The sequence below is a fragment of the Cryptomeria japonica genome, chromosome 5, assembly GCF_030272615.1.
Source record: "Cryptomeria japonica chromosome 5, Sugi_1.0, whole genome shotgun sequence".
In the NCBI taxonomy this organism is placed as follows: Eukaryota; Viridiplantae; Streptophyta; class Pinopsida; order Cupressales; family Cupressaceae; genus Cryptomeria; species Cryptomeria japonica.
The window spans coordinates 1,644,406-1,669,243 of record NC_081409.1 but is presented as its reverse complement, the minus strand read 5'-3'; the positions used below and the strand labels follow the sequence as shown (position 1 = coordinate 1,669,243).

The following is a 24,838-nucleotide window of genomic DNA, read 5'->3' as shown; positions in this document are numbered from 1 at the left end:
TTCTATCATAAAAACATAACATAGCCTTTGGTTTGACCTCCCTTTTCAAAAATCACTTTAGTGAGAAATTAGCTAACACCATGTAGTTTTTGCCTGATTTTTTAATGAATATATGATTTTTTACTAGTTTTCAAAGTGGACACATTTTGAAAAATACGAAATTAAGTGTGCTATGCCCCAATTGTTTTGAAAACATATAAATTTTGTTGTCTGTATAATAGAGTCTAGTTTCAAAAAATGTAAGTTTTTTCCAAATTTTGATAAACAAATAAGAAATGAGACCAAAAAGTATTGTACACAATTTTTTGATGAAAAATGGAGACACTAGCAAATGAAATTAAAAAATAAAAACCTTAATGTAATTGAAGCATAAAAAAATTACATGGTTAGCAAGATAAGAGAGAACTCAACATTACTATGTCACTTTTTTTACATGACATTGAAACATGTGCAAACTTGATGAATATCATGCTCAAGATTGTGTTAATTTTTTTACAATTTGAGAAAACACATATGAGCATTCAAATGTATATCTAATGCCCAAGGTAATTCCAGCTCTAAGGGTTTAAATTCCCAAGCAAACAATGATGCAAGCACACTTATAATGTACTTGTTATTATCTACCTTAGGCATTCACATAACACAAGCACATTATAATGCTATTGTGCTATAACATGTTCATATTTTTGTGAAGGAAAACGATCAAGTTCTCCCTCACCTTTCCCTCTTTCTCTCTCTCCCTCCCCCAAACTCTCTCTCTTTGTGTGTGTGTGTATATATATATAAACAGCTCTTTGTCCCTCATTTCTCTCTCCACTTCTATCTCCCCTCTCCCTCCCTCTCTACCTACATATATCCATTCATACATCTCACCCTTTCTCTCTCTCTATCCCTCCCACCCTTTTTCTATCACTTCTCTCTATCTCCCTTCTCCCTCTCTACCTACCTCCTTTGACTCTCTCTTTTTAAATATATCTAGAGAGAGGGTTGAAGGGTGTATACACACACACACACACACACCTCTTTGTCCCTCCCTCCTCTCTTTGCTTCCATCTCTCTTCTCCCTCTCTCTCTACCTATATATCTATCCATGCCTCTCACCCTTTCTCTCATTCTATCCCTCCCACCCTCTCTTTGTCTACTTCTCTCCATCTCCCCTCTCCCCCTCTACCTACTCCCTTTGATCCCCCTATCTCTCTTCTCTCTGCATACCTATCCCTCCCTCCTTCCCTCTCTACTTATCTCTATCTACCTACCTCTCCTTCTAACCCTCGCACCCTTCCTCTCTCTTTGTACCTACTTATCTCTCTCATTGTCTCCTCTCTACCTCTCCTTACTTCCCCCTTCCCTCTATACTTCTCTTTATCTCCCCTCTCCCCCTCTCTCTACCTACCTCTCTGTGCCACCCACCATACATATATGTCTCTACCTACCTCTTTCTTACTCATTCCCTTACCTCTATGTGCCTCTACCTACCTCTTGCTTACTCATTCTCTCCCCTCTCTCCCTCCTCCCCCTTTAACTACTTACCTCTCTCTGTTTCCTCTCTATTTCTCCCCCACACCCTCTCTACTCTCTATCTCCTCTCTCATTCTATCCCTCCCACCTTAACTCTATACCTCTACCTATGAGACATTATGGTGAATATTGTTCTATTAAGCTATGGTTCTTATTTGGATGATATTGTAGTTCTTTCTCTATCATTTATCTCCATTTGATAATGTATTTTAACTTTGAGCTTTTTCACCTTTTACTTAAGCACACACAACTAGAGTGTGACTCCCCTATAAACCAAATAACATTTGATATTTAGAAGGAGTAAAAGAAGCAAAAGGTATCCAACAAATCAAGTAATAGAATTTAGATCAATAAAAATTAAAAAAATTAAAAAAATTAAAAAAATTAAAAAAGGTAATAAAATTTTGATATTATTTAAGTGCAAGTTGCAAACTAACTTTGACCCTACATAATCAAATTAATAAATTTTGATTATAAGATTAATGATCTTAAGATACCATGTTTCAAATATTAAGGCATATGATATATAACATCTAGATCACTACTTGAACATTTAACAATTATGGAGTTAAATACACTTATATTCTATTTACTTTCCTAAATTAACTTATATTTTATTTACTTTCCTAAATAACATAAATTAATTATTCTAATGTCAATTCTTAACCATATTTAATTAATCAATCTGGGGGAAAGGACCCAGTAGTTGCACACCCTAACTTCGCGCTTCTCAAAATCTTATGTGGAAATTTCAAATCACTCTGATTTTTTTACAATAGCTTACTTGGCAAGTCCCCTACTTATAACTAAGGTTTCTGGGCCACATCATCAAATATGATGCCACATCAGCATGCTTTTTGCCAAGGTGTCCAAAACAGCCCAAAAAAAAAGTGAGACCAATAGGTGTGCAAAAGGGACCCAATACTTGTGCAGCTGATGTGGCATCAGATGATTGGTTACTTTTCACAACAAATGATATATTTCATTCAATTATTGGTACTTATCATACAACTATTGGTGCAATGTTATACAAAGGTTGGACATTAAATCAGCAAGTATTGGGGTATTAAATCAACAACTTCTATCACAAGAATTGGAAAGCACTCAACTACTAGATCCTTTCCCCTAAATAACCTAACATACATATATTCTAAAGCCAAATGACCACAAAAGAGATGAAAATTCCTGTGAATATGAAAAACAATCCATAAAATAGTGATGAGATATATTTTTTATTGAATAAAGAAGAGAATCACAAAGGCTTTTGTAGTGTAGATAGCCAAATTCGTCCCACTTCTCACTGCGAAAGTTCTCGCGAAAGTTCTCACCGCTTCCGCTTTCGCTTTCGCTTTACCACGTCATATGCCGCCAAACTTTGTAGTATACATGGTCCATATAATCGGTCAACAATCCTTTGCAATACAGTTAATGCTTTCTCTTCTTCCCCTGCATTCACTCTACCCGTAAACCCTTCATGTATTGTGGCACGATTCAGGCTACCATGGCTATCGTGCGGGGTTACTAAAACTGTAATCATCCACTCGCCTACAGGTGGCAAAAAGTGCACATGTCTGACTGCAGATTCAAGTTCTATGTAAGCACCGTTAGACTTTACAAGCAAAATATACATGGTAATTGCACTTGATGAACTTCTCATCTCCAGCTTATACTCTCCTCTCTTCATCTCACCAACTGCTTGCGCGCCAATTACCCCAGAAAACAAATTAACATTTAATCTGGACGATGCTCTCTCTACTGGCTTCCCTCTCAAAATGATATGCTCTGACGGCAGCCTCTGAAACATTAAAAATGTCAGAAACAGGCTCAAGCATTAAATAACTGTTAGAAGTATTAGAAATGCATGATACATTAAAAAATTAAAACACCCAAACCCTAAAGAAAAAATCACCGGATTCACTTTTCACAATGACTAGTGTTGCTTTCCCCTCAAAATGGAGTCTTCCCGTTGAGAAAAGGTTACTAGGTAGTACCTTCAGACCATAAATGCAATTCAATACACTGGCATCTCCAGAGTCACCCACTCCAATTTCCAGACTTTTCAATCCTTGTAACTCTTCCACACCTTGTACACTCTGCAGCTGATAACATTCAACAATCGTAATCCGCTCCAGGTAACATAGATGTGCAAGGTTCGGCAATGATCTCAACCTTTCACATTCCATGGTGTACAGCACTCGAAGCCCTGTTAGAGAAGACAACCCTGCTATTGTTTCCACTTTGGGACAGTGCTTCATTATAAGACTATCCAGTCTCTCTAGCTGCTGTAAGTCCATTTCATTTAGATTCCTCATTGCTAAAACTTCCAATAATCGAAGTCGGGGACAAATGTTTCCACTGATTAGCAACATTGACATCTGATCTAATCTGCGAATTTTTATGGTTTCAAGGCTTTTCATCCGGCTGCTTGTAGAGGCCTCAAGATTAGTTGAATCTCCACCTTTGGTCAGAATCAAATTCCCATTGAAGAAGCCACCGCCCTCCGACAACTGCAATGATCTTAGATTACTAAGTTGCTTAAGTGATTGTATGAAGGATGTTATATCAGTCTTTGCCAAGGATCTGATTATACGTAATTCTTCCAACTGACTTAACTTTTCCATTAAATCTGGAAGATTTTGCAACGAGGGAGAACAATTAATATGCAGGATTCTCAACCGGAAACTGGCCTGTCATTCACAATTTAATCTCAAAAAATGAACCAATTCTCAGTAGTAAACAATCTTCACCAAACCAGTATTCTGAAATGTATAGGAAGGGATACTTTATTGCCAGCAAAGAAAAACGAAATACCTGGGTATTGATCTGCAGCTGCTGCTGAAAAGTGCTCCACAGTTCTTCTGTGTTGGAAACAGATAAACAGAGCAACTTTTGTACAGGAATCCATGATGGAATGATTTTTATTTTGCCAAAATGAAGCAACAGAAGTTCAGTTTCAGCAGAATCATTTGAACTACCTACAAAGTAACAAATATTCGTTTGGAGGAACGAGTCCTTAAACGAATGAAGACACCTCCCCTTTGTTTCCACTAGGGTTTGTTTAAATCCCTTTGCTTCCTACATATAAAAGGATCAGGGTTAAATTTGTGGGTGGCTGGAAAAGATAACATAAAAACTCATAAATCGAAAGATTATTTTCAAAAGCTTTGTATAATTTTAGTTTAAACTTTAAAGAATGTAAAGCGGCAGCACACCATAGATCTAAGAATGTCTGGTCTCCACAGCCGAGGAGGGCCCAAGTCATCTGCAATTTGTCTTCCCAGATCGCGGAGGTGATCGTGCATTTGAAAATGCCGGTGCTTGACCGTGACTTCAACTAGACATTTATCTTGCAGGGTTTGAACTGCATGTTCAGCAAACCAACGGGACCCGTTCCAGATTGATGTAGCTATTTTTATAATATTATCCATTTCTTTCTTATTGAATAAACAGGCAATATCCATGAATATCTGTTGTTCCAGACTGTCCAGACCATCAAAGCTGATTTTAAGCCTTTGCATTATATCCTTAGGCTGGGTGTCCTTAACCTTTTCCAATTGTAACTCCCAGTAATACGCATCCCTACCATAAACATGGGCGCCCAAAACTTTGAGTGAGAGGGGTAAACCTCCACAGAATTTCACAAAGCTTTCAACCAATTTCTTATAGGCAATGGGTGCATCCCGTCCACGGAAAGCATGGCTACAAAAGAGCTCTTCAGCATGATCTCTGTTCATTTCCTTCATCTTATAACGGATATCTGCTCCCGTTAACAGACCTTGGTCACGGGTTGTAATCATTGCCAGGCTACCAGAGCTTAGCATAGCTTCAGGTAACAGGGCATCTAACTGGTCTCGATGATCGATATCATCGAGGACTATAAAGAAATGCAAATGCCTTGCCCTTCCCAGACGATGTTTCAGCTGTCCTATTCCTTCATCCACATTTCTAAATACTCGATTTTCGTTGAAGAGATCTTTGAAGAGCTGGCTTTGCAAGGAATTCAAATTTTGAGTGGTATGTGATTCTCTCACGTCAGAAAGAAAACAAGATGCATTGTAGCTTGAACGCTTTCTGTTAAACAATTCTTTTGCCAGTGTAGTTTTTCCAGACCCTCCCAGTCCAAAGATCCCTACCATCGTGACCCTGTCCCTCACAGTCTTTAAACAGGACCTTTCAAAATCTTGGACTAGTTCAGAAAGTCGAACAGGATATTTCGCAACATGCAATGGTATTCTCTTTTCCATTTCTTGCAGCACACGGGATACAATTTTTTCACACAAATTGCTGGAAGCCAAACCGAGAATCTCTTTAGAAAGCCATTCGACTAGGGTAAAAATGAAGGTCATGTACTGGGGAAAAAAGGGAAAATATGATGAATTGCAATGAATACAAAGAAGATAGCAGTAAGCTTACTCTTTATGCTCGCTAAGTTCATAACCAGATATGTCTGCAGCAAATTCAAGGGCGCTTTTCCATTCATCGAGCTTGTCGAGGTATCTTTCTTTTCTTCGATAATCAGAAAATGCCGCTGTATACGCTCCTTTCTCCGTGTGCCGAAGCTCCCAAGGATTCACTTCGTAGAACACAGGAATAAACAGGGCATCAGTTTGTGCTAACATAAGAACCAGCTCATCTAAACACCACTTTGACTCCGCATATCTTTTGGAAAAAATAGCAATTTGCACAACAGATGAGCATATGCCATTGTTAATGGCGAAGGGGATAGAGTCTCCCCCTTCTATCTCTTCACGATCTAGAAATGCCCTGCACCCTCTTTCCTGAAGAAGTTTATAAAGCTGTTTAGCGAGGGTATCTTTTACATCAGGGCCACGGTGGCTGATGAACGCATCATATAATTTTTGAGATGCAGCAGATCTTTCCCTTTGCTCTTCATATTCTACAATTTCTTGGGTTGAGGAGGAGGAAGCCATGAATGCACAGACCTGAATTGCAGAGAGGGACCGACCGGATTTGATGAAGTTGTCCTTCGTAAAATTTAAAATAAAACCAGCTGTATCCCACTAACAAAAATATAGTGCACCTTTACATTTTTTTCCAAGTGAGAAGTGACACGTGCGTCACGGCAGCATCTTCGCTTTTAATAAAATAAAATACTTCATCCATTAAGTAGGGTCTTTTCTATTCAACTTGCCCTGCCTTTTCTTCTTTTCCCTTAAAAACTTTTTCAGTGCCCTGCTTTTTCTTCTTTTCCCTTAAAAACTTCTTCAGTGCCCTGCTTTTTCTTCTTTTCCCTTAAAAACTTCTTCAGTGCCCTGGTGGTGAAATTTTCATATGTATGTTGTTCTTTACGCTTTGGGTTTTTGGTCTTGTATAATATTTGTAATGTTGAAATTTGTATATTTCATTTATTTTTTATTTATTTTAATGTTTTAGCACGTGTAGTTATAGAAAGTGGAAGGATATATGGATAGGAAATTAAAGATAAAATCTAAATGTATTTTGATATTTCATTAAATAAAGTATTATGCTCACTAAAAATATAAGAATAATATATATGCAAATTAAATGAAGTATTATGCTATAACTTGAGTTGTATAAAATGAGTGGTATTTCTAAAGTCTAAATTGAACATAATAATGGATGATGATATTATAAATGGAATCTACATATGAGAGTAGTGAGCATGGTACTTTAAGTTATTGTCTCCCCATCATATCATTGTTACAAAAGGACTTTATTCGTTACTGCATTAGGATATTGGATTTGGACAAAACTAAAATAGCATACATTTCTTTAGTACAAGTGAATTAAAAAATAAAACAATATGATTAAGGGGAAGTTTTCAGCCTATGGAGACTCTGCATAATTTATTAAATGAAGCTAATATAGAAATGTTCAACAAAATGCATTAAAGGATAGATATGTTAAGGTATATGACATTCAATAAACTTATATAGAAAAATAAATTCAAACTCAAAAGTTCTTGATCTATTGGTTTAATGAGATGCTTTAACGGTCAGTGGTGATATGTTGCTCAAATAGTTTTTTGTTTAGAAGAATAACTACACAACATGTAATACAAGAAAAATGTCAAACTCACCAAACTAGTAGTTTTAGTAAATATCATTTAAATGATACTTCGATACATAAACTTGAATATCAATAAAACTTCTCAAATTAAGAATGATGGGGTTTTTAGCAATGAGATTACCCTATAGTCTCAAATTCTTGCTTATGCCATGACAAGCCCAAAGTAAAAGTTGGTCATATCCACTACTACCATGCCTTCAACCATAATGCATTTGAAAAAGTTATAACACTATATTTTATCCATGATATATCTCATTTTACCTCCAAGTCTTTAAAAATGAAAAGTTTAACTATAGGAGTCATTTTGATTTGATATAGTAATGAAAGATATATGAAAAAAAATTATGTTCATCTATTAAAACTTGGAATGTTTACAAAATGAATATGGATTTTAATTTTATTGATATAAAATGTGTTGTAATCTCTTTAACTTGTCCCTAAAAATGCAATGATGGATTGAATTAGTAGAAGTGGAGCTCACAATAGTCATTCACTTGGAACTCATTGAAGAATGAAAAATTTACTACAATCCTAGTCAATGCAAAGAGAGAAACAAGAGTTTCCATTGCCAATTTTCCTCATGTAGATCCATTGTAGGATTGGCATTAGGCACATATTGGAGTATAACACTTTAGAATCTAAATGTCAATACTATTATTTAGGGATCTTTTTTAGGTCATAAACAATTCGTATAGGAGTTTAAGAGTGTCTTAATTATAGGTTAATGAGTTGAAGTAGGGAAATTTGTTAATGTAAGAGATATATTCTTAAGTATGAATTTATATCCGGATATATGTATACACATATCTATTTATAAATAAAGAAAGTGTGAAGTATTAGTCTACATGTCACTATTTTCTTTATATAGTTGGATCTCTCAGTATTTCAACAACATTCATTGAGATGATGATTTGTTCCTACATTGTAACTCCATTGATGTGCTTGTAGGTAATTATTGATTTGACTTGGATTAATTATTGTGTTAATGTTGATAGCTACCACACATTTTGTGATTACTTGTTGCTTGGTAGCTTTGATGTTTTAATTGGGTGAATCTAGATTCAAGATCTAGAGTAGATGTGATCAACTATCCAGTTGAATAGTTAGATTGAGAAAAATATAATGGAGGTTGATTATATTAAGCGTTCTAATTCATTAGAGTGGGATAGGCCTAAACCTTTACATATCTACTAAAGAGAAACTACCTAGGTGAATGAGGAGTGCACACCCAACCAACAAATATAGAAGACCAAAAGACACTAAAACTCAATAGATGACTAAGACAGAAACACCAAACACAAATTAAAATAATAAACAACAACTAGCTACTTGCCAAAGAGCCAAAGGAATTTTCTACTAGGTAGGAGCATTATCATCTTGCCATTCAAGGCAAATAACTTTAATTTTTTCAAGAAAAGATAGCTTTGGTTACAATCTTTTCTAGAGGCTAGAGTGACCAAATCCAAAGTAGTTTTGACAAAAGAGGTGAGAGGGTTTATCATCACAAAAGGAGACTCTAAGTGTCTCTTCCTCTTTGCTTTCTTTTATTTTGTCTCCTCTTAGATAGCATGCAGAGAGGCTGAATTCTTCATCGCCATTTTTTGACTCAAAGTAGTCATTTCCTCAACCTTTCTTTTCATGATTTTCTTTTAGCTTAACCACATCTCCCCTCTCGTCCCTTTGATATTTTTCTACATTAAGATCCTTAAGCTTTTATTTGATATCTCTCATTTTTCTAATTTCTCGACCATATCATTAGCAGACTTCCAAATCCTGATGTCCTTTTCATCCAGCACCCAACTATCACCATGAGCCTTTGTCTCAACCACCACTTCAAGCTTGTTGATCTTCTTCTTGGCCACAGTCAACTAGGAGAGGAGCAAACAAGTGACCGTATCATATCTATCAACCACCTCAACCAACTTAGACATTTTCTTAGCCAAACAAGGGGAGTTAGGTTTGGGGATAGAAACACCATGGGCTAGTGAAAAGGACCCCAATGAGGGGTGAACGAGGCTTTCTCCTCAAACCATCTGGAGGCCAATCAAAACTCATGGCCAAGGAGGAATCAAAATCTTTCAAATCCACACCCTCTTCAAATTCCACCAAATCAACTTCCTTCAAGGGAGGGTAGGGGGTTTTTCTATTTGGCTCCACGAATAGGGTTGAATTGAGTAGGGACAAGTTTGGTCTTAGATGAGGAAACCAAATTGAGTTCAAATTTTGAAATAGGGACACCAAAAAGCTCCACAACCTGGTTAGATTTTTGCAAGGGGCAAGGGAAATCGAGGGGGTCCCACTAGATGGGAACAAAGCCAAGTGAAAAATTGTAAAGCCTCAAGTTTAAGCCTTGGTGGAGGAGGAGAGAAATCTTGATTTTATCCCTAGAAACCAACTGAGATAAAGAGGAACAAACATAGAATGAGAAAATTCATTTTGATACCATACCTTAGATGATTCAACATGGGAAAGAGTTGGGTGAACAGAATCTTTTGAATCTACCATCCAACATGAAGTACTTCATAAGCATGAGCACCTCCAAACCCCACGAAGGTCTTATCTATTTTATCCACTTTGTAGTCTTGAGAAACCTTCTCCCAAATTAAATATCGTCTTGAATTCATATTTGTAGGACCCCTTTGACTTTTTTGGAAAAGTCACTCCCTCTAGAGATCACCCTGTAATAGTAATGATAGTCTCTGCAAAGACCACAAAGGCCACTCCTCCATTTTTCATCTCACCTTTCTCCTATGACTGGGAATTTTTTTTAGATAGGACTAGGTCAAAACCCTACATCCCTTCCACATTTCTTGCAAGGTTGCCCTTTACGACTTTCAACCCTACCTTAGTTTTTTTTTAAAAATCATTGCAACTATCTGGATCGATTTGAATGAGATAAGCCCCAATAGCTAACATAGTGAGACCAAAGGCTAAAACCAAAGAGGGAATTTGAATACCAAGAGCATGAAAGGGACAACACGGGTCAAAACTGGGGAAGGTGCAACTGAAACTAGAATTAAACATCTGCCACCTAAACATTAAATAATTGGTAGAAAATATGGCTATGACAAGAAATACAAAGGCAATCTTAAGATTATTCTGCATCATTAGGCCTTATGTCAACAAGGATAGTGGCACAAATCTCCTCAGGAATATTGTGCAAATATGTCCATATTTAAATATGATTGGAGAATGATCCTAGAGAAGTCAATCTATCCACAACTTGATTTCCCTCTCTCCACATGTGACTAAGTCTTATGTGGCCAAGCTTGGGGAGGAGATCAAGACACTTGGTGATGAGGTGTTCATATTTTCAATTAGGTTTGAGTTATTTTTTTTAGCATTAAAAGAGTGTTCTTTGAATTGCCTTTGTGAAGGGTGAAAAGTTAGGGCTTCACCAAAATGTAGGTAAAACCACTAATTTCATAGGGTTAACCCTTTACATTTAAAACAAGTGTAAGAAGTGGCTATGAAGGTAACCACCCAAGATCTAGAGACAAAATGTAAAGCACATCAATAAGAGAGATATAATACATGACAAGAATTAAATATATTCCTATAAATGATGCAATAGAATAGAACCAACTGGATTCCATACAATGAATTGAATCAATATGCAATGAATGAATATGACATTAGTTATATAGCCAAGGTGAGACCATAGGAGTGAATAAGATTATAACAAGTGTTCATAATCTTATGGAATGAGACAAAAAAGTGATAACCTATCATCCCACCTAAAGTGGAAAAGTGATCACATGATAACACCACTAAAGGCGGATCAACCACCAAAGGTGGAAAAGTGCAACCACTAGATTTGGACATGATAATGTGATAAAGGCACTAAAGGTGGACACACCACGTAAAATGGAAATGATAACATGATAATGACACCTAAAGTGGAGATTCTACAACTCATATGTGGTTCCCTAAGTAAGCTTAAGTGATGTGTAATTAGGACCTATGTAGAAAATAATGAAGGTATTTAACACCTTAATAACACCAATGGAAGGACTGTAAACCAATAGATCTAGCCACAATTCAATTATAGAAAGGGTTGAGATGTTGATTGGATTCATGTGTTTGATTCCTCTTTCGGAGATAAAGTTGTATTTAATTGTAAAGTTGGATCTAGGAAAAATAATGAGGAATTGAAGAAAAACAACCATGATAGAGTGTTCCAGATTTCAAATAGAGTTGTAGACAAAGATATGAGAAGGGGAAATGGATTGAAACCTATAGCTAAAAATCAGGGCTAAATTGTCGTGTTGGGAGGGTAGGGCGGCCTAGTCCTGCAACTTCTGAGTAGACAAGCGAGATGTTTTATAGATTAGAGAGATGCATAGGATCCACTATTAGAAGATTGGGCAAAATTATTGGGACCAAGGCGATGGGAGCTATCTAGTTAAAGGGATAATTGAAAGGCCATTTCATATGGTTTCCCAACAAATTAGACAACTAGTCATGTCATCCCTCTCCTCAAAAGTGGGATGTTCATTACTTCATAAACTATCATATTATAATTATTAATTCCCATTTCAACAAATATTATAGAATGGCATTTTTTTATATTTAAGTGTTCACTTTTAGTATACATTTTTGTTAAATTTCTTTCTTATATGTCTTGGTTTTTTATAAATTATTTAGAATTTGATTTTTCACTAAATAAGGACTATATAATAAGAATTATTGTAGTGATTCATTAATATTAAATTACAAAAATTATAATATTTTAAATAATTATTTTCAATTTTCTATAAAATTACTAAAAATAACTATTATAATTTGCAAGTTATGAAAAAAATTATAGTAGGGTTTATAATGACTTATTAACATGTATCCTTATGTCATTTTCCTCTAGAATGATCACATTTTGTATAGTGTAACTCAACCTATATTACTTTCTAAATATTTATATTCCATATCTATATAACTCTAACAAAAAAAATACTATAAAGTCAATCTATCCAAATATCTATATACTTCTATGAACCATTTATTTCTATCAGATCCATATGATCATACACAAATTAAATAAAATTTTAAATTTTAAAAATTACAAAAAAAATTATAATTATCATTTATATGGAGATAATTAATTCAACACTCAATACCTTACACACATGTTACTAAAATCATATTTTTTCACTAACATGTCTGTACGATTTTGCCAAGATCAAGGGCACAATGAAAAGCATAAAAAGAGACAATAGAATGACAAGAACAAACTGTATTCTCATCAATATGCAAATAATCAACTGGATTAACAAATACAATGAATATAGGCCTGCTTATATAGGCAAGGCCATATGGATGTACGAGCACACAATTATGACATGTGGCTCAATGAGAAACAAGGGTAGGTAAGAAATACTAGGGGTAGGTAGGAGAAATAATATAATATTCCACAAGAGGTGGATGACCCACCGAATGTGGAGTGTAACAGCAAAATAAGACCACAAAAGGTGGAATTTCTCCTACAAGCTCTATCCCTATGTGCACACTTCCCTAAGTGTCTCAAATCCAAACTACGAAGAGATGTATTATCCTAAGTTAACTTAAGTAAAGTGTAATAATATCCAAAATGAATATTTATTTACACCAACACCCCTCCTTAAGTGCAACTTAGGGGAATGAAGACTCAAGTCAACAATGCAAGATGGGTCCCGACTACTAGGCCATGATAGGTACCCATGTAAAAATGCAAAAGCAAGCAAAACCATGCAATGCAATCTCTCACAAACGGAGAAAGGGAGAAAACCCAGTGGGAAAAAAAACTCCCCACAAGAAGAGAGATGAATGTACAAAAGACTCTCAAAGAAGAAGGACAAAACCTCAAAGAGGAAAAAGTCCCCCCCATAAGAGAGGAAGGAGAAGTCAGCTGACCCCCCCTAATGACACATCTCGCACCCCCAAGAGAGCTCGCAACTGCTGGAACTTACTCTCGGTGAAAGGTTTGGTGAATATGTCAGCAACCTACTCTGCTATAGGATAATACTGCAAATCAATGACCTACTCCTGAATGAGCTCTCAGATATAGTGCATATGAATCTCAATGTGTTTGGTCCGCTGGTGCTGGACTGGGTTCTTCGAGATCACAATAGCACTCTGATTGTCACAATGTAGAATTGTCGACCGTGGAGTGGTGAATCCAAACTCTGTGAGAATCTGCTGGAGCCAAATGGTCTCAGTCGCTACGTTAACAGTGCCTCGATACTCAGCCTCAGTCGAAGAGAGAGCAATAGCATGTTGCTTCTTGCTCTGCTAACAAATGGGGCCCGAACCAAGGTGAAAACTGTAACTAGAAGTAGACTTACGATCATCAAGATCGCCAGCCCAATCAGAGTCTGTGTAACCAACCAAGCGAAGTCCTGTGCCTACTGCATAGTGAATCCCATAGTGATGTGTTCCCTGGATGTAATGAAGAATGTGTTTGGCAGCGTTCCAATGAAGCTCATGTGGTTCCTACATGAAGCGTGAAACCATGCCAACTGCAAATGAAATATCAGGGCGTTTATGAGTCAAGTAGATGAGACTACCCACAAGCTGACGATACAAAGTGGCATCAACTGGTGGAGAAGAACACTTAGCCTCAAGCTTGACTCATGAAAGAAAGGGAGTCAGGGCAGGCTTACAATCAGCCATATGAAAGCGTGCAAGTAGATCAAGAGCATACTTGGGCTGCGATAGTGTAATCCCGAAAGGTGACTGTGAAATCTCTATCCCAAGAAAGTAGTGCAAAAGACCCAAGTCAGTCATAGCAAATCTGTCATGCAAAGCAGATTTGACCCTGCTAATGATGGATGCGGTACTCTCTGTAATGATCAAGTCATCAACATAGAGCACAAGTATTAAGTGAGAGTCATCCTATCGCAAAATGTAGACATTGGGATCGGAATGACACCTAGTGAACCCTGTGGAGAGAAGAAAGGAAGCCATAGAGAGATTTCCTTAGTTGGCAAACCAAGGAAGTATCCTGGATGAAACCCTATGGCTGCTCCATATAAATCTCCTCATCAAGATCACCATGAAGAAAAGCACTCTTTACATCCATTTGATGTATAGCCCAACCATGAGCTACAGCAATAGCAAGTGTCAAACAAATGGAGTTCATCTTGGCTACGGGTGCAAAGGTCTCAGTATAGTCAACCCCTGCAACCTGCGAGAAACCTTTCACAACAAGTCGAGCCTTATACTTATCCACACTACCATCCACTTCAAACTTGGTCCGATAGATCCACTTACATCGAACCATCTTTCTCCCCTTAGGGAGATGGACTAGATCCCATGTGTTTTTCCTCATTAAGGAACTATACTCTTCCTCCATAGCTTGGTCCCACTCAGGAACCCCTGATGCTTCCCTAAATGTTTGTGGATCGGAAGCGATAGCAATGAATGCATGTGGTAGATCCTGATGTCGTGATCGAGTTCTCCGTGTATCTGAAGGATCCCCAACAAGAGAACCCGCAAACTCAAGTGTCTGTCGAGCCCAAGGAGGTCTAGGTGGAGGTGGAGAATGAGGCTCCTCAACGGCAAGTGGACCCTACGGAGGTGTAACCCTGCGAGTCAGAGTTGTAGGAGTCTCATCATCTGAATCACTAACATCACTATCCATAATGGAGGAAGGTGGAGGAGGTAGAGAGGCTAAGCTAGGAGAGCTTTCCTCAAAGTGAACACTCCTCTTAATGAACACCTCATGTGTCTCTGGATCCATCAATCTGTATGCCTTAACACCCTCAGGATATCCAACAAATATGCAAGGTCGACTCTGAGGTTCCAATGCCTTACGTTTTTGCGGAGGGATGCAATCCCATGCTGCACACCCAAAGACTCTGAAATGTCTCACAATCGGTTTCCTACCAGCCCAAGCCTCAAAAGGAGTAATACCTTGCAAAGCTTTGTGAGGAACCCGATTCTGGATGTGTGTGGCACAACTGATAGCCTCTGCCCAAAAGGTGGGATCAAGAGAATGTGCATGTATCATATAGCTAGCCATTTCTTTGAGAGTTCTATTCTTGCGTTCTGCAACCTCATTCTACTGTGGAGTGTATGCAACAGAATGCTAAAGATCAATCCCCTCAAATGTACAAAAATCCTCAAGTCTTTTGTTCACATATTCCCTTCCATTATCTATATGAAGAATCTTGACCACTTTCCCTGATTGCTTCTCCACATGAGTCTTGAAGTCCTGAAATCTGTCAAATACTTCACTTTTATGAATAAGAAAGTAGACCCAAGTGAAGCGGGAGTAGTCATCAATGAAGGTGAGGACATAACAGGCCTTACTAAATGAAGGTGTTGGAAATGGACCTGCTACATCGCTGTGAACAAGTTGAAGAACTTCCAAAGCTCTCCAAGCTTTCCCCTTGTCAAACTTCTCTTCGGGATGCTTGCCCATGGAACAACCTGAACATACACCCTCTGAAAAACTGATTCGAGGTAGACCTGTGACCATGTCTTTAGTGCTGAGCTGCTAAAGATAGCGGTAGTTGAGGTGACCAAACCGCTCATGCCATAGCTTACTTTCTAAATTTGAATGAGTAAGCAAGGCCCTAGAAGGAGAACTTGGCACAAAGTGGGAGAATGAATAAAGCCTTGAGTTGTCATTGACTTGTCCCACTGCTACCAAGGCATCATCATCAAGTTCCTTTACCACAACTGAATCTGGTGTAAACTCAACCTTTTTCCCATTCCCATAGTAAGTGATTTGGTAGATAGAGAGAAGGTTGGTAGACAAGTTAGGAACATAGAGAACATTCTCAAATGTTCCATCATCCATGTCAACTGAACCTTTCCCTTCAACCTCTACTTGTGTATCATCACCTATGTAAATGTGAGGTACCTTAGATGGCTCCAATGAAGAAAACTGCTCCTTTGTAGAACCCATGTGATATGAGGCACCTGAGTCAAGTATTCATTGTTGTGAAGAACCTGTTGTAGCCAGAAATGCTTGCCCTTTTCCCTTAGACTGTGAGGAAGAGGAAGGAGATGAATCCTTCTTTGTGTAGGCGGATGGCAAGTTGATGTTGTTTTTCTTAAGAAGATTAGTTAACTCATCAACTTGCTTTGCGTGGCATCAATGCTCATCATGACCATACTTCTTGCAATATGCACAAGTTGGTTTATCCTTCTTAGGTGGTGTCCCCTTCTTGGAAGAGGATGAAAAATCGCCTTGTGATGGAGAGGATGATTGTCCTTTTTCCTAGTGTGGCTTAGAATTAGAGTGCTTCTTCTTCTTGTTGGAATCTTTGCCTTGACTTCCTTGATTCCCTTGATTTGCCACCAAAGCCTTGGACTTTGAAGACTTGAGAAGCCCCATGTTCAACAACTTAGATTGTTCCAATATCAACATTTCTATGAAAGCATCAAATGAAGGCATAACATAGGAACTCCCCAGTGTCAAACGATGAGTTTGGAAGCTAGACACAAATGCTGCATATTATGGTGCAAGCTTGTCCAACAAGTTGAATATCAACTGAGCATCCTTTTTGTCAATTCCACAATCCTTAAGCTTTGCTCTTAGCTCATTTGCTTTGGTGACATAATCTTGGATTGTATCAAAACTCTTGGAATCCAAGTTGGTGAGCTCATTGTCAATCTAATAGCCTCTGATTTCATCAACTTGACCATACAATTTCTGAAACATATCCCAAGCCTCTTTGATTGTTTTACACTTCTCAATGTGAAAAATGAGGTCATCTGATACATACTTGTGCAAAGTTCCAAGAGCCATGCAATTCTTTGTGAGCCATTCTAACTGAGCATTTGGATCAGCCTTTGGATTAGGTGGTGCTGTTATTGTTCCATCTATGTAATGTGTGAGACCCTTTTTCATTAATTTACTCCATACTTTAATTTTCCATGATGCATAATTATGTGGAGTTAAAGGTGGAAATTTATGAGGACTCATTGCAACAAAAATGGAAAGAGTACAAAGAGAGGCACAATCACACAAGACACCCCCCCAATTTCACTCAATCAAAGAACCCCCCCCAAAAGTGATGATTTGGCACTTTATACTTAGTGCGTATACAATGGGCCACTTGCAAAAATGGCAAAGTGGACTTCTGATTACAATTTTACAACTGCCTCAATAAGGCCAGAAGAGACTCAAACTGATAATGCAAGAGATCTAATCTAAGAACCAAGCACTTTACAAGTACCTAATAGGCCAAATAAGACCAATATCTGAAAGTACAATGTCCACTCAAAATCTTTGAAATCTGATCATAGATTATGAAAGTGGACGAAAAAAAATGCACTTTCAAAAAAAATGGCACCTAAAAAGGAGGTCGTATGAGCTCAAACGAGGCCTTTGAAGTTGCAGAATTGAGGATTGGATAGGTACAGCTGAGAGAATCCAAAAATTCTAAAAAACCTGTGCACCAAAATTAGAAAATAACCACACCACTACCAATATCATGAAATTTTAGCCCATTTCAAAAAAAATTGAACCAAAAAAGGAGCAAAAATGAGCAAGATATGGCCTTTCAAAGTTGGACTGCAAAACTGAAAAGCTCAATGGAGAGGGGGTCAAAAATTTCAAAAATTTGCTGATGTAGCGCTGATGTCAACAATTCACTAACTTAAATTTGACGGTTGTATGATCGTCGCGCAAACTTCACCTCCCTGCTGACTGGGCATCCGTACTGTACAGACTGCTGACTGGGTGTACGGTTGGCTGACGTGGCACGGTGACTGTGTGTATGGACTACAAACAGTGGGCTAGTGGCCACCTGCCACATGGCGGGCACGGATTCTGTCAGTTTTGTAGTCACCGACGGAGAGAAGGTGTCACCGGAGAAGGATATTTCGGTGGGCCGGGAGCTGAGGTCGTCGGAGGCGGAGGGAGCTGCCGGAGAGCCAGAGGTGGAGGGAGTTGCTGGAGAGTGTGGGTGGCGGCCGGCGAGGTCTCGACGGTGAGGGTCTCGGTGACACGGGTCATGGCGGTAGCGGGTACACATCGGCGGCTTCGACAGCACAGGTACGACCTGCAACACCTGCAACACACGTAGGGTACGGGGGGGTCTGCAGACCCCCAAAACAACCAAAAAATTTGATTTTTTTGATTCGCTTTTTTTTTTGAATTTTTTCCAAAAAAGATTTTGATTGCCCTTTTTCCGAAAATTTTCCTTTTTTTTCCAAAAAAATAATTAAAAATTTTCGAAATCCATATGATAATAACCAAAATGGGGAAAAAAAATTTCTCACCAAAATAGGTTGACTTTATAGTCAAAATTTATGGAAATGGCCTCCCAGATTCAAGGGTGATGTCCAAATTGCTGTACGACGCCCCCACAAAATGAAGATCTCCAATTCCGAAAATAGAAGCCTCCAAAATGTCTCCAAAAAACTAATCAATGAAGCCCCAATAGCTCTAATACCATGTAGGATTTTGCCAAGATCAAGGGCACAATGAAAAGCATAAAAAGAGACAATAGAATGAGAAGAACAAACTGTATTCTCATCAATATGCAAATGATCAACTGGATTAACAAATACAATGAATATAGGCCTTCTTATATAGGCAAGGCCATATGGATGTACAAGCACACAATTATGACATGTGGCTCAATGAGAAACAAGGGTAGGTAGGAAATACTAGGGGTAGGTAGGAGAAATAATATAATATTCCACAAGAGGTGGATGACCCACCGAATGTGGAGTGTAACAGCAAAATAAGACCACAAAAGGTGGAATTTCTCCTACAAGCTTTATCCCTATTTGCACACTTCCCTAAGTGTCTCAAATCCAAACTATGAAGAGATGCATTATCTTAAGTTAACTTAAGTAAAGTGTAATAATATCCAAAATGAATATTTATTTACACCAACAATGTCCACTCCATTATCCTTTTGTAAATGTCAATATTTGTTGAAACCACCTTATCTAAATATATTTAACTTGTATAAAGGTATCCTCTGCAACAGAGAACATTGAACCCTAATAGTAGATTTTAACCACTATTTTGGGTAAGTTTCATTTTTGAGAAGCTCCAATGAGGTTCAAGCTAGTGACCAGATTGGTTTGGGAGTTTTCTAGCTCTGAAATAGAAGAAAAAGAAGAATATCCAAATATGTAACTTACACAAAATGGCCTACTAATGGCCTACTCAACCTTGAAACATTTGTTGATGTGACATTAGAGAAAGAAACTATTGCCCCATGTGTTGAAACAAATGAATTAATGCCAATTGACCAATTAGGTAAAACTCTTGAAATAAAACTCCTTGATGATATTGTTATGGTTATTTTAGAATACCAAAGTAGAGTTGTTATTATGTTTTCCTTACGAGGAGTCCCTTTTGAAGTTGAATTTTATAAATGGGCTCAATTAAACTTGGAAAGTTGGGGATGGTAGATTTAAACTTTGAGAGGCCTTAGGAAATGGTATGTGAATATATGTTCAAGTCAATAGAGCACGCCTAAGCTATTTTATAGTATGACACAAGGGTAACTTGTGGGAAAATTTGTTATCCATAAGTCTAGACCTTCAACTTTCATTTAGAAGGTCCCTCTTGCTTGCATTAACTCATATGGGTTGAGCTCCCATTTATGTAAATAGCTTTTAGACCATTCCTAAGGGATATTGTGCCCTAGTTGGGAAGAGTAATTTGGTGCAAACATAGCTATCATGAGTTTCCAAGTTTGAGAGTTTGCCCAAAGGCTTGTGTGGAGGTAGACATAAATAAGCCATTGCCATATAACATTAAAATTATTGGCCTAGGTTTCAACTTGGACCAACCATTATTATACTTGAACAAGCCAAATGTATGATTTTAGTATTGAAAAGAAGGTCACTTGATTCATGAATTTTTTATTAGGAGAAATAAGTCAACCTATCCACCATCCATTCTACCCCATCCAATAGTCATTTGTCCACTCCCAGACATGGTTATTCCCCTTCTCCTAATCAGACCTCTTCTTCCTCCTCTCCCATTATTGATTCTTTTGAATCCCATGAGGAGTCTAACCCATATTTTAATGATGTGGTCATGTCGGATGAAAGAAATTCTATTAAGAAAAGGAAAAAATCACCCATCTTCTCCTACCATTTATCTTCTCTCCCTTCTCCCAAGTCTTGAGATTCCTCTCCTTCTCTCTGCACTCTTCTCCTCAACCAAGTTGTCCTCCTCCCTACCCTCATCCCCTTAAACACATTCGCATGACTCCACTGCTTTCCTCTTGCTCTCACCATTGATCCAAATCTCCTAGCAATATTACAATTCAAACTTCTATTTTTGCTATTGAAGCTCAATTTTGTAAAATTGACAATTATAAAGGACAAAGCGTTAAACTCAAGTCTAGCATTTATTAAATAAAATAAGGTAATAAAGAGACGAAATATTTTTTTAATTATCTCAATTATTAACATAAAAAGGAAAGAATCAACATGATAAGGGATGAATTTGATGCTCTTCCGTCTAGCCCCTCTAATATATGTAATATTTTTAAAATGATTTTATGAAAATATTTTCAAAGACGGTCAATGACAATATATTCAACAAACTCTTGAAGGTATGGTTTAAACTTATATTCCTAATAGAATTGACTATGATTATGGTTAATATCTAGAGATAGATTATTATCATTCTAGGAGTTTGGAAAGGCTTTGTTCACTATGGTGCCTTAAAAAAGTCTGCGATGGGCTTCCTATGGAATTCTACAAAGCTATGTGGTAAAACATTAAGGAAGATTTTTATTGTTCATAGTTGGAGGCTATTAAAAGGATCGTTAGGCCCTATTTTTTAATAGCAATATAATTTAAATTATTCCTAAAGGAAACCAAGAAGATTCTATTTCTATTTGGTGCCTTATAAGTCTACTCGACACTTCCTATAACATTAATGCAAAAGCCTTGCCCATTAGGATCAAACTAATAGTGCAAGGAATTGTTAGAGATGAACAAATAGGTTATATTTTTGGTACATTTATTCTTGATGATCTTATGCTAGCATGGGATGCTTGTGAATGGGCTCAATAAACTAGACAAAATGCCATTTTGGTCAAACTTGATTTTGATAAAGCTTATGATGGAATTTTTGGAATCTTCAATGGACAATTTTTGGTGTTAAACTTTGCGGTTTTGTTCAATTTCTTTTTCAAGATGCTAATGCTTGGGATATTATCAATAATGGGATGGTAGATCCATTTATTTTGCAAAGATGGGTAAGTGCAAAAAGATGGTGGTCCAAAAGGGGGGTATAAGTGGACACTTTTTTTTTCTTTTGAAATCAGGTGAACTTGAACTTGGAGGCAAAATTTGAAAGTCATCTACTCAAGATATGAAGATAATAAAAGAACAAATATTGTAGTAATCTGAATCTAGTTTCCAATCTACTAGACGTTTTCAAAATTGGATAATATTAAGGGGGTCAAATCCTTCGCGCACAAAAAATAGACCCTGATTTTTCTGAAAAACATAGCATAGTGTCTGACGCACACATCAAAACATTAATAGTTAGATTTAGTATTTTGACAAATCCTTTGGCAGAAAGATAGTTAAGAGTGAGCACTAGAAGATGTGTATTTTTTTGTAATTTTTTGTTGAGTATTTGTTTTTTTTATGATTTTTCCAATCTAGCACATCCTAAAAATTAGGTACCTGTTCATGCGCGAAGCATAAGTTTCACTAAACAAATGAAAAATACATTTTTTTTTTTTAAATTGTAAATAATCAAGTGCACTACAATAATATATAAAGTTTTTTAAATTTGGATAAGTATATCAAAAGTTATTAAAAAAATGGTGCACCTATGTTTGTGAGAACTATGGAGACATGGGTAAAAGAAATTCAATAATAATATGTTATTGTTGTTCAATTTTTTTTAAAATTATATGGTTAGAAAGCTCAAAAGATGGGTGAAAATATGGTGGCAATTTCAGAAATACCTACTTGCTGAAGTGTAAACCTGATGATGACAAAGTCAAGAAACCATGTTGATAAAATAAAACACGTCAAAAAGGAGGGAAATGGAGGGAAATCAAACTTCCAAACCATAGCTTTGTCATCCAGGCCTATTTCCAAGCCTAAACAGTCAAAAGAACATACGAGGTACTTATGGTGTAAGAAGTGCGTATGCTCTATCTTAACTATAAATAGCGCGTGCACGTTATGTTTACTATAAATAGCACGTATGCGCTACGTTTGTTTAAATTTTGGGTGTGTGTATAATATGATATTGTATATATAATATGTGTATGTATATTATATATATGTATATATTAGTATATAATATATTAAGTATATATATACACACATATAAGTGTATTGTCTCCCCCTCTCAAGCGCGTACAAGGTGCCTCTCTTTTTCTCTCTCTCTCTCTCTCTCTCTCTCTCTCTCTCCGTCTCCCTTCCTCCATACCCCATTCCTCTCTCTCTTCTTCTCTCCCTCCCTTCCTCCATACCCCATTGTAACTGTGTCTGCATTTCTATAGAAGTAAGTGAATTTATTTCTTGTCTAAAACTTCCTCTTTGATTTTTATCATGTATGCTCTCCTAAGAAAATTGACTAATGGATTTGTGTGTGTATATTGAATAGGAGGAAGAAGGGTTTGAAATTGAACCATAGGTGCATTACCGTGACAAATAAGGAAACCTGCAACAATATTCTTCTCGAATGTGTTTTTAATGAGTAGAGAAGACGTGGAAATAGTGTCAACAAAGCAAAATGGTGAATCAGACTACCTGCAATATGTTTTTCAGAAGGAAACAACCAGTAGGAAGAGAAAGAGGGAGAGTAACATAGATGATGTCACAAAGAATGATAGTGGTGGGTATGCGAGAGTTCCCATGCTATTACACAATGCTTGTAATCTAAAGAAATTGAATTTTGTTGTAAGCATGGCAGTGGTAGTATATGATGATCATCACTTCTCAAAAGGCCTGGAAGGGTACATACCCATGAAAGAAATCAAGTGTGTAATTCCTATAGTCACAATCAAGATCAGTCCTATAGCCTTGAAAATTTAAGAACATCATATGTTTTAGAAAGGCAGTACTCTTAGGGTTACATCAAGCTCTTACACTTTCTTTTTGATGGGATGGGGTTTGGGATAGACTAGCCTAGTCTATGCTCTTGGATCGCTTGGTGTTCTCCTCACACCCTAGGGTCTCTAGCACTTCCTTTGCTAGAGGAATCCACTGACCTTGCCCAATCCACCCACCAATGAGTTGCTATGCTGCTCCTAAGGTCTCACCTACTCATGAGACTCAAACCCCCTTACTATGGCTAATAAGGGATAGGCTTGTTCCACACCTTCCAAGGTCTTAGCAAGGTTATAATAGGTCTATTCATGGTCTTTCCACCCATTCATGTGCCCCCAAGAGGTTTCAAGCCTTCAACCCCTTACCGATTTCACCATTTTGTGTTTTTGCCTTCAAATAGGGCTACAAGGATTAAGACCAATTAGGCCTCCTACCCGGTCTTTTAGGGCTCCCTCTCCCAAAGGATGCAAAAAAAATCCTAACTCCCAAAATGGACTGCCATTCATTTGGTAAGGAATCAAGGATTTTCTAGGTTTTAGGCCTCCAAGTGCCCGTACACTGTCCTAGGTGGATTTTAAGGTTTTCAAGGGTTTTTGTGAGGGTTTTTTAGGGTCTGCCTAGGTCACAGTGAAGGTTTTGTGTTTTAGCCACCTTGTTTGGATTGTTGGAGGCTCCTCCTTCACACCAGTGATGATTCACACACTCCTCTATACCTCCTCCAAAGGGTGCACTATCCTCTGACCAACCTTGCTCTCCAAGACCTCTGCAACTTGACCTCTCCTAGTCGGGCACTGTCCAGTCTCGCCTAGGAATGGGTCTTTGCTTGGCCTCCTTGCATTTTCAAGGGCCCTGCTTGCATTTCACTATGGTAAAATGTCTCTACTCTCATTCCCCATGGTTTCATGGTGATTCCACAATGGGGAATGGAGTTATGACTTCATTTGCACAAACCAGTCCAAAACTGGACAGTGAGACTGCAAATCACAAACTATTTACAAACACACTCAACCGGTAAACAAAAACCTAAAATAATCACTCACAATGAAAGTATTTACACCATAGAAGACATTTCACATAGTTTTGCACACAATTCAATCCATTTACTTTCCCGGTACCTTCATTCAATCTGACTGGTAACCAACAAACAATCACAGTCAAGTTCTTCTTGCTTTGGCCATACAACCTCTAACATCCAACCCCTTCATTTAGGGTTTGCAAATACTTATACCACCTTGGCATTAGTTTGTGTGCCCATATTAGGGTTTTCCATGCCAAACTAAGG

At 37.5% G+C, this 24,838-nt stretch overlaps 1 protein-coding gene across 2 annotated transcripts; it reads right to left on the bottom strand.

The window, feature by feature from the left end:
- Window positions 1–2,726: 2,726 nt before the first annotated feature.
- On the bottom strand, window positions 2,727–6,531 carry LOC131033687 (disease resistance protein Roq1). 2 transcript variants are annotated; one of them, XM_059220731.1, is made up of 5 exons: window positions 5,932–6,527; window positions 4,731–5,802; window positions 4,330–4,593; window positions 3,510–4,205; window positions 2,727–3,313 (listed from the first exon to the last, which is right to left on the bottom strand). In XM_059220731.1, the coding sequence occupies exons 1-5, from the start codon at window positions 6,447–6,449 to the stop codon at window positions 2,843–2,845; spliced, it is 3,021 nt and encodes a 1,006-aa protein (XP_059076714.1). In that variant the 5' UTR covers window positions 6,450–6,527; the 3' UTR covers window positions 2,727–2,842. The 2 variants fall into 2 exon arrangements, with proteins under 2 accessions (XP_059076714.1, XP_059076715.1); XM_059220732.1 differs by having other exon boundaries at window positions 3,100–3,313; window positions 3,428–4,205; window positions 5,932–6,531.
- Window positions 6,532–24,838: the final 18,307 nt, after the last annotated feature.

What these genes read in the sequence shown, in the direction of transcription:
- LOC131033687 (XM_059220731.1), bottom strand. Translation starts at nt 6,449, where the DNA reads ATGGCTTCCTCCTCCTCAACCCAAGAAATTGTAGAATATGAAGAGCAA. An exon ending in GAACTTAGCGAGCATAAAGA is followed by an intron (nt 5,803 to 5,931) that starts GTAAGCTTACTG and finishes TTTGGCTTCCAG; the next exon opens with CAATTTGTGTGAAAAAATTG. An exon ending in ATTGCATTTATGGTCTGAAG is followed by an intron (nt 3,314 to 3,509) that starts GTACTACCTAGT and finishes TTAATGTTTCAG; the next exon opens with AGGCTGCCGTCAGAGCATAT.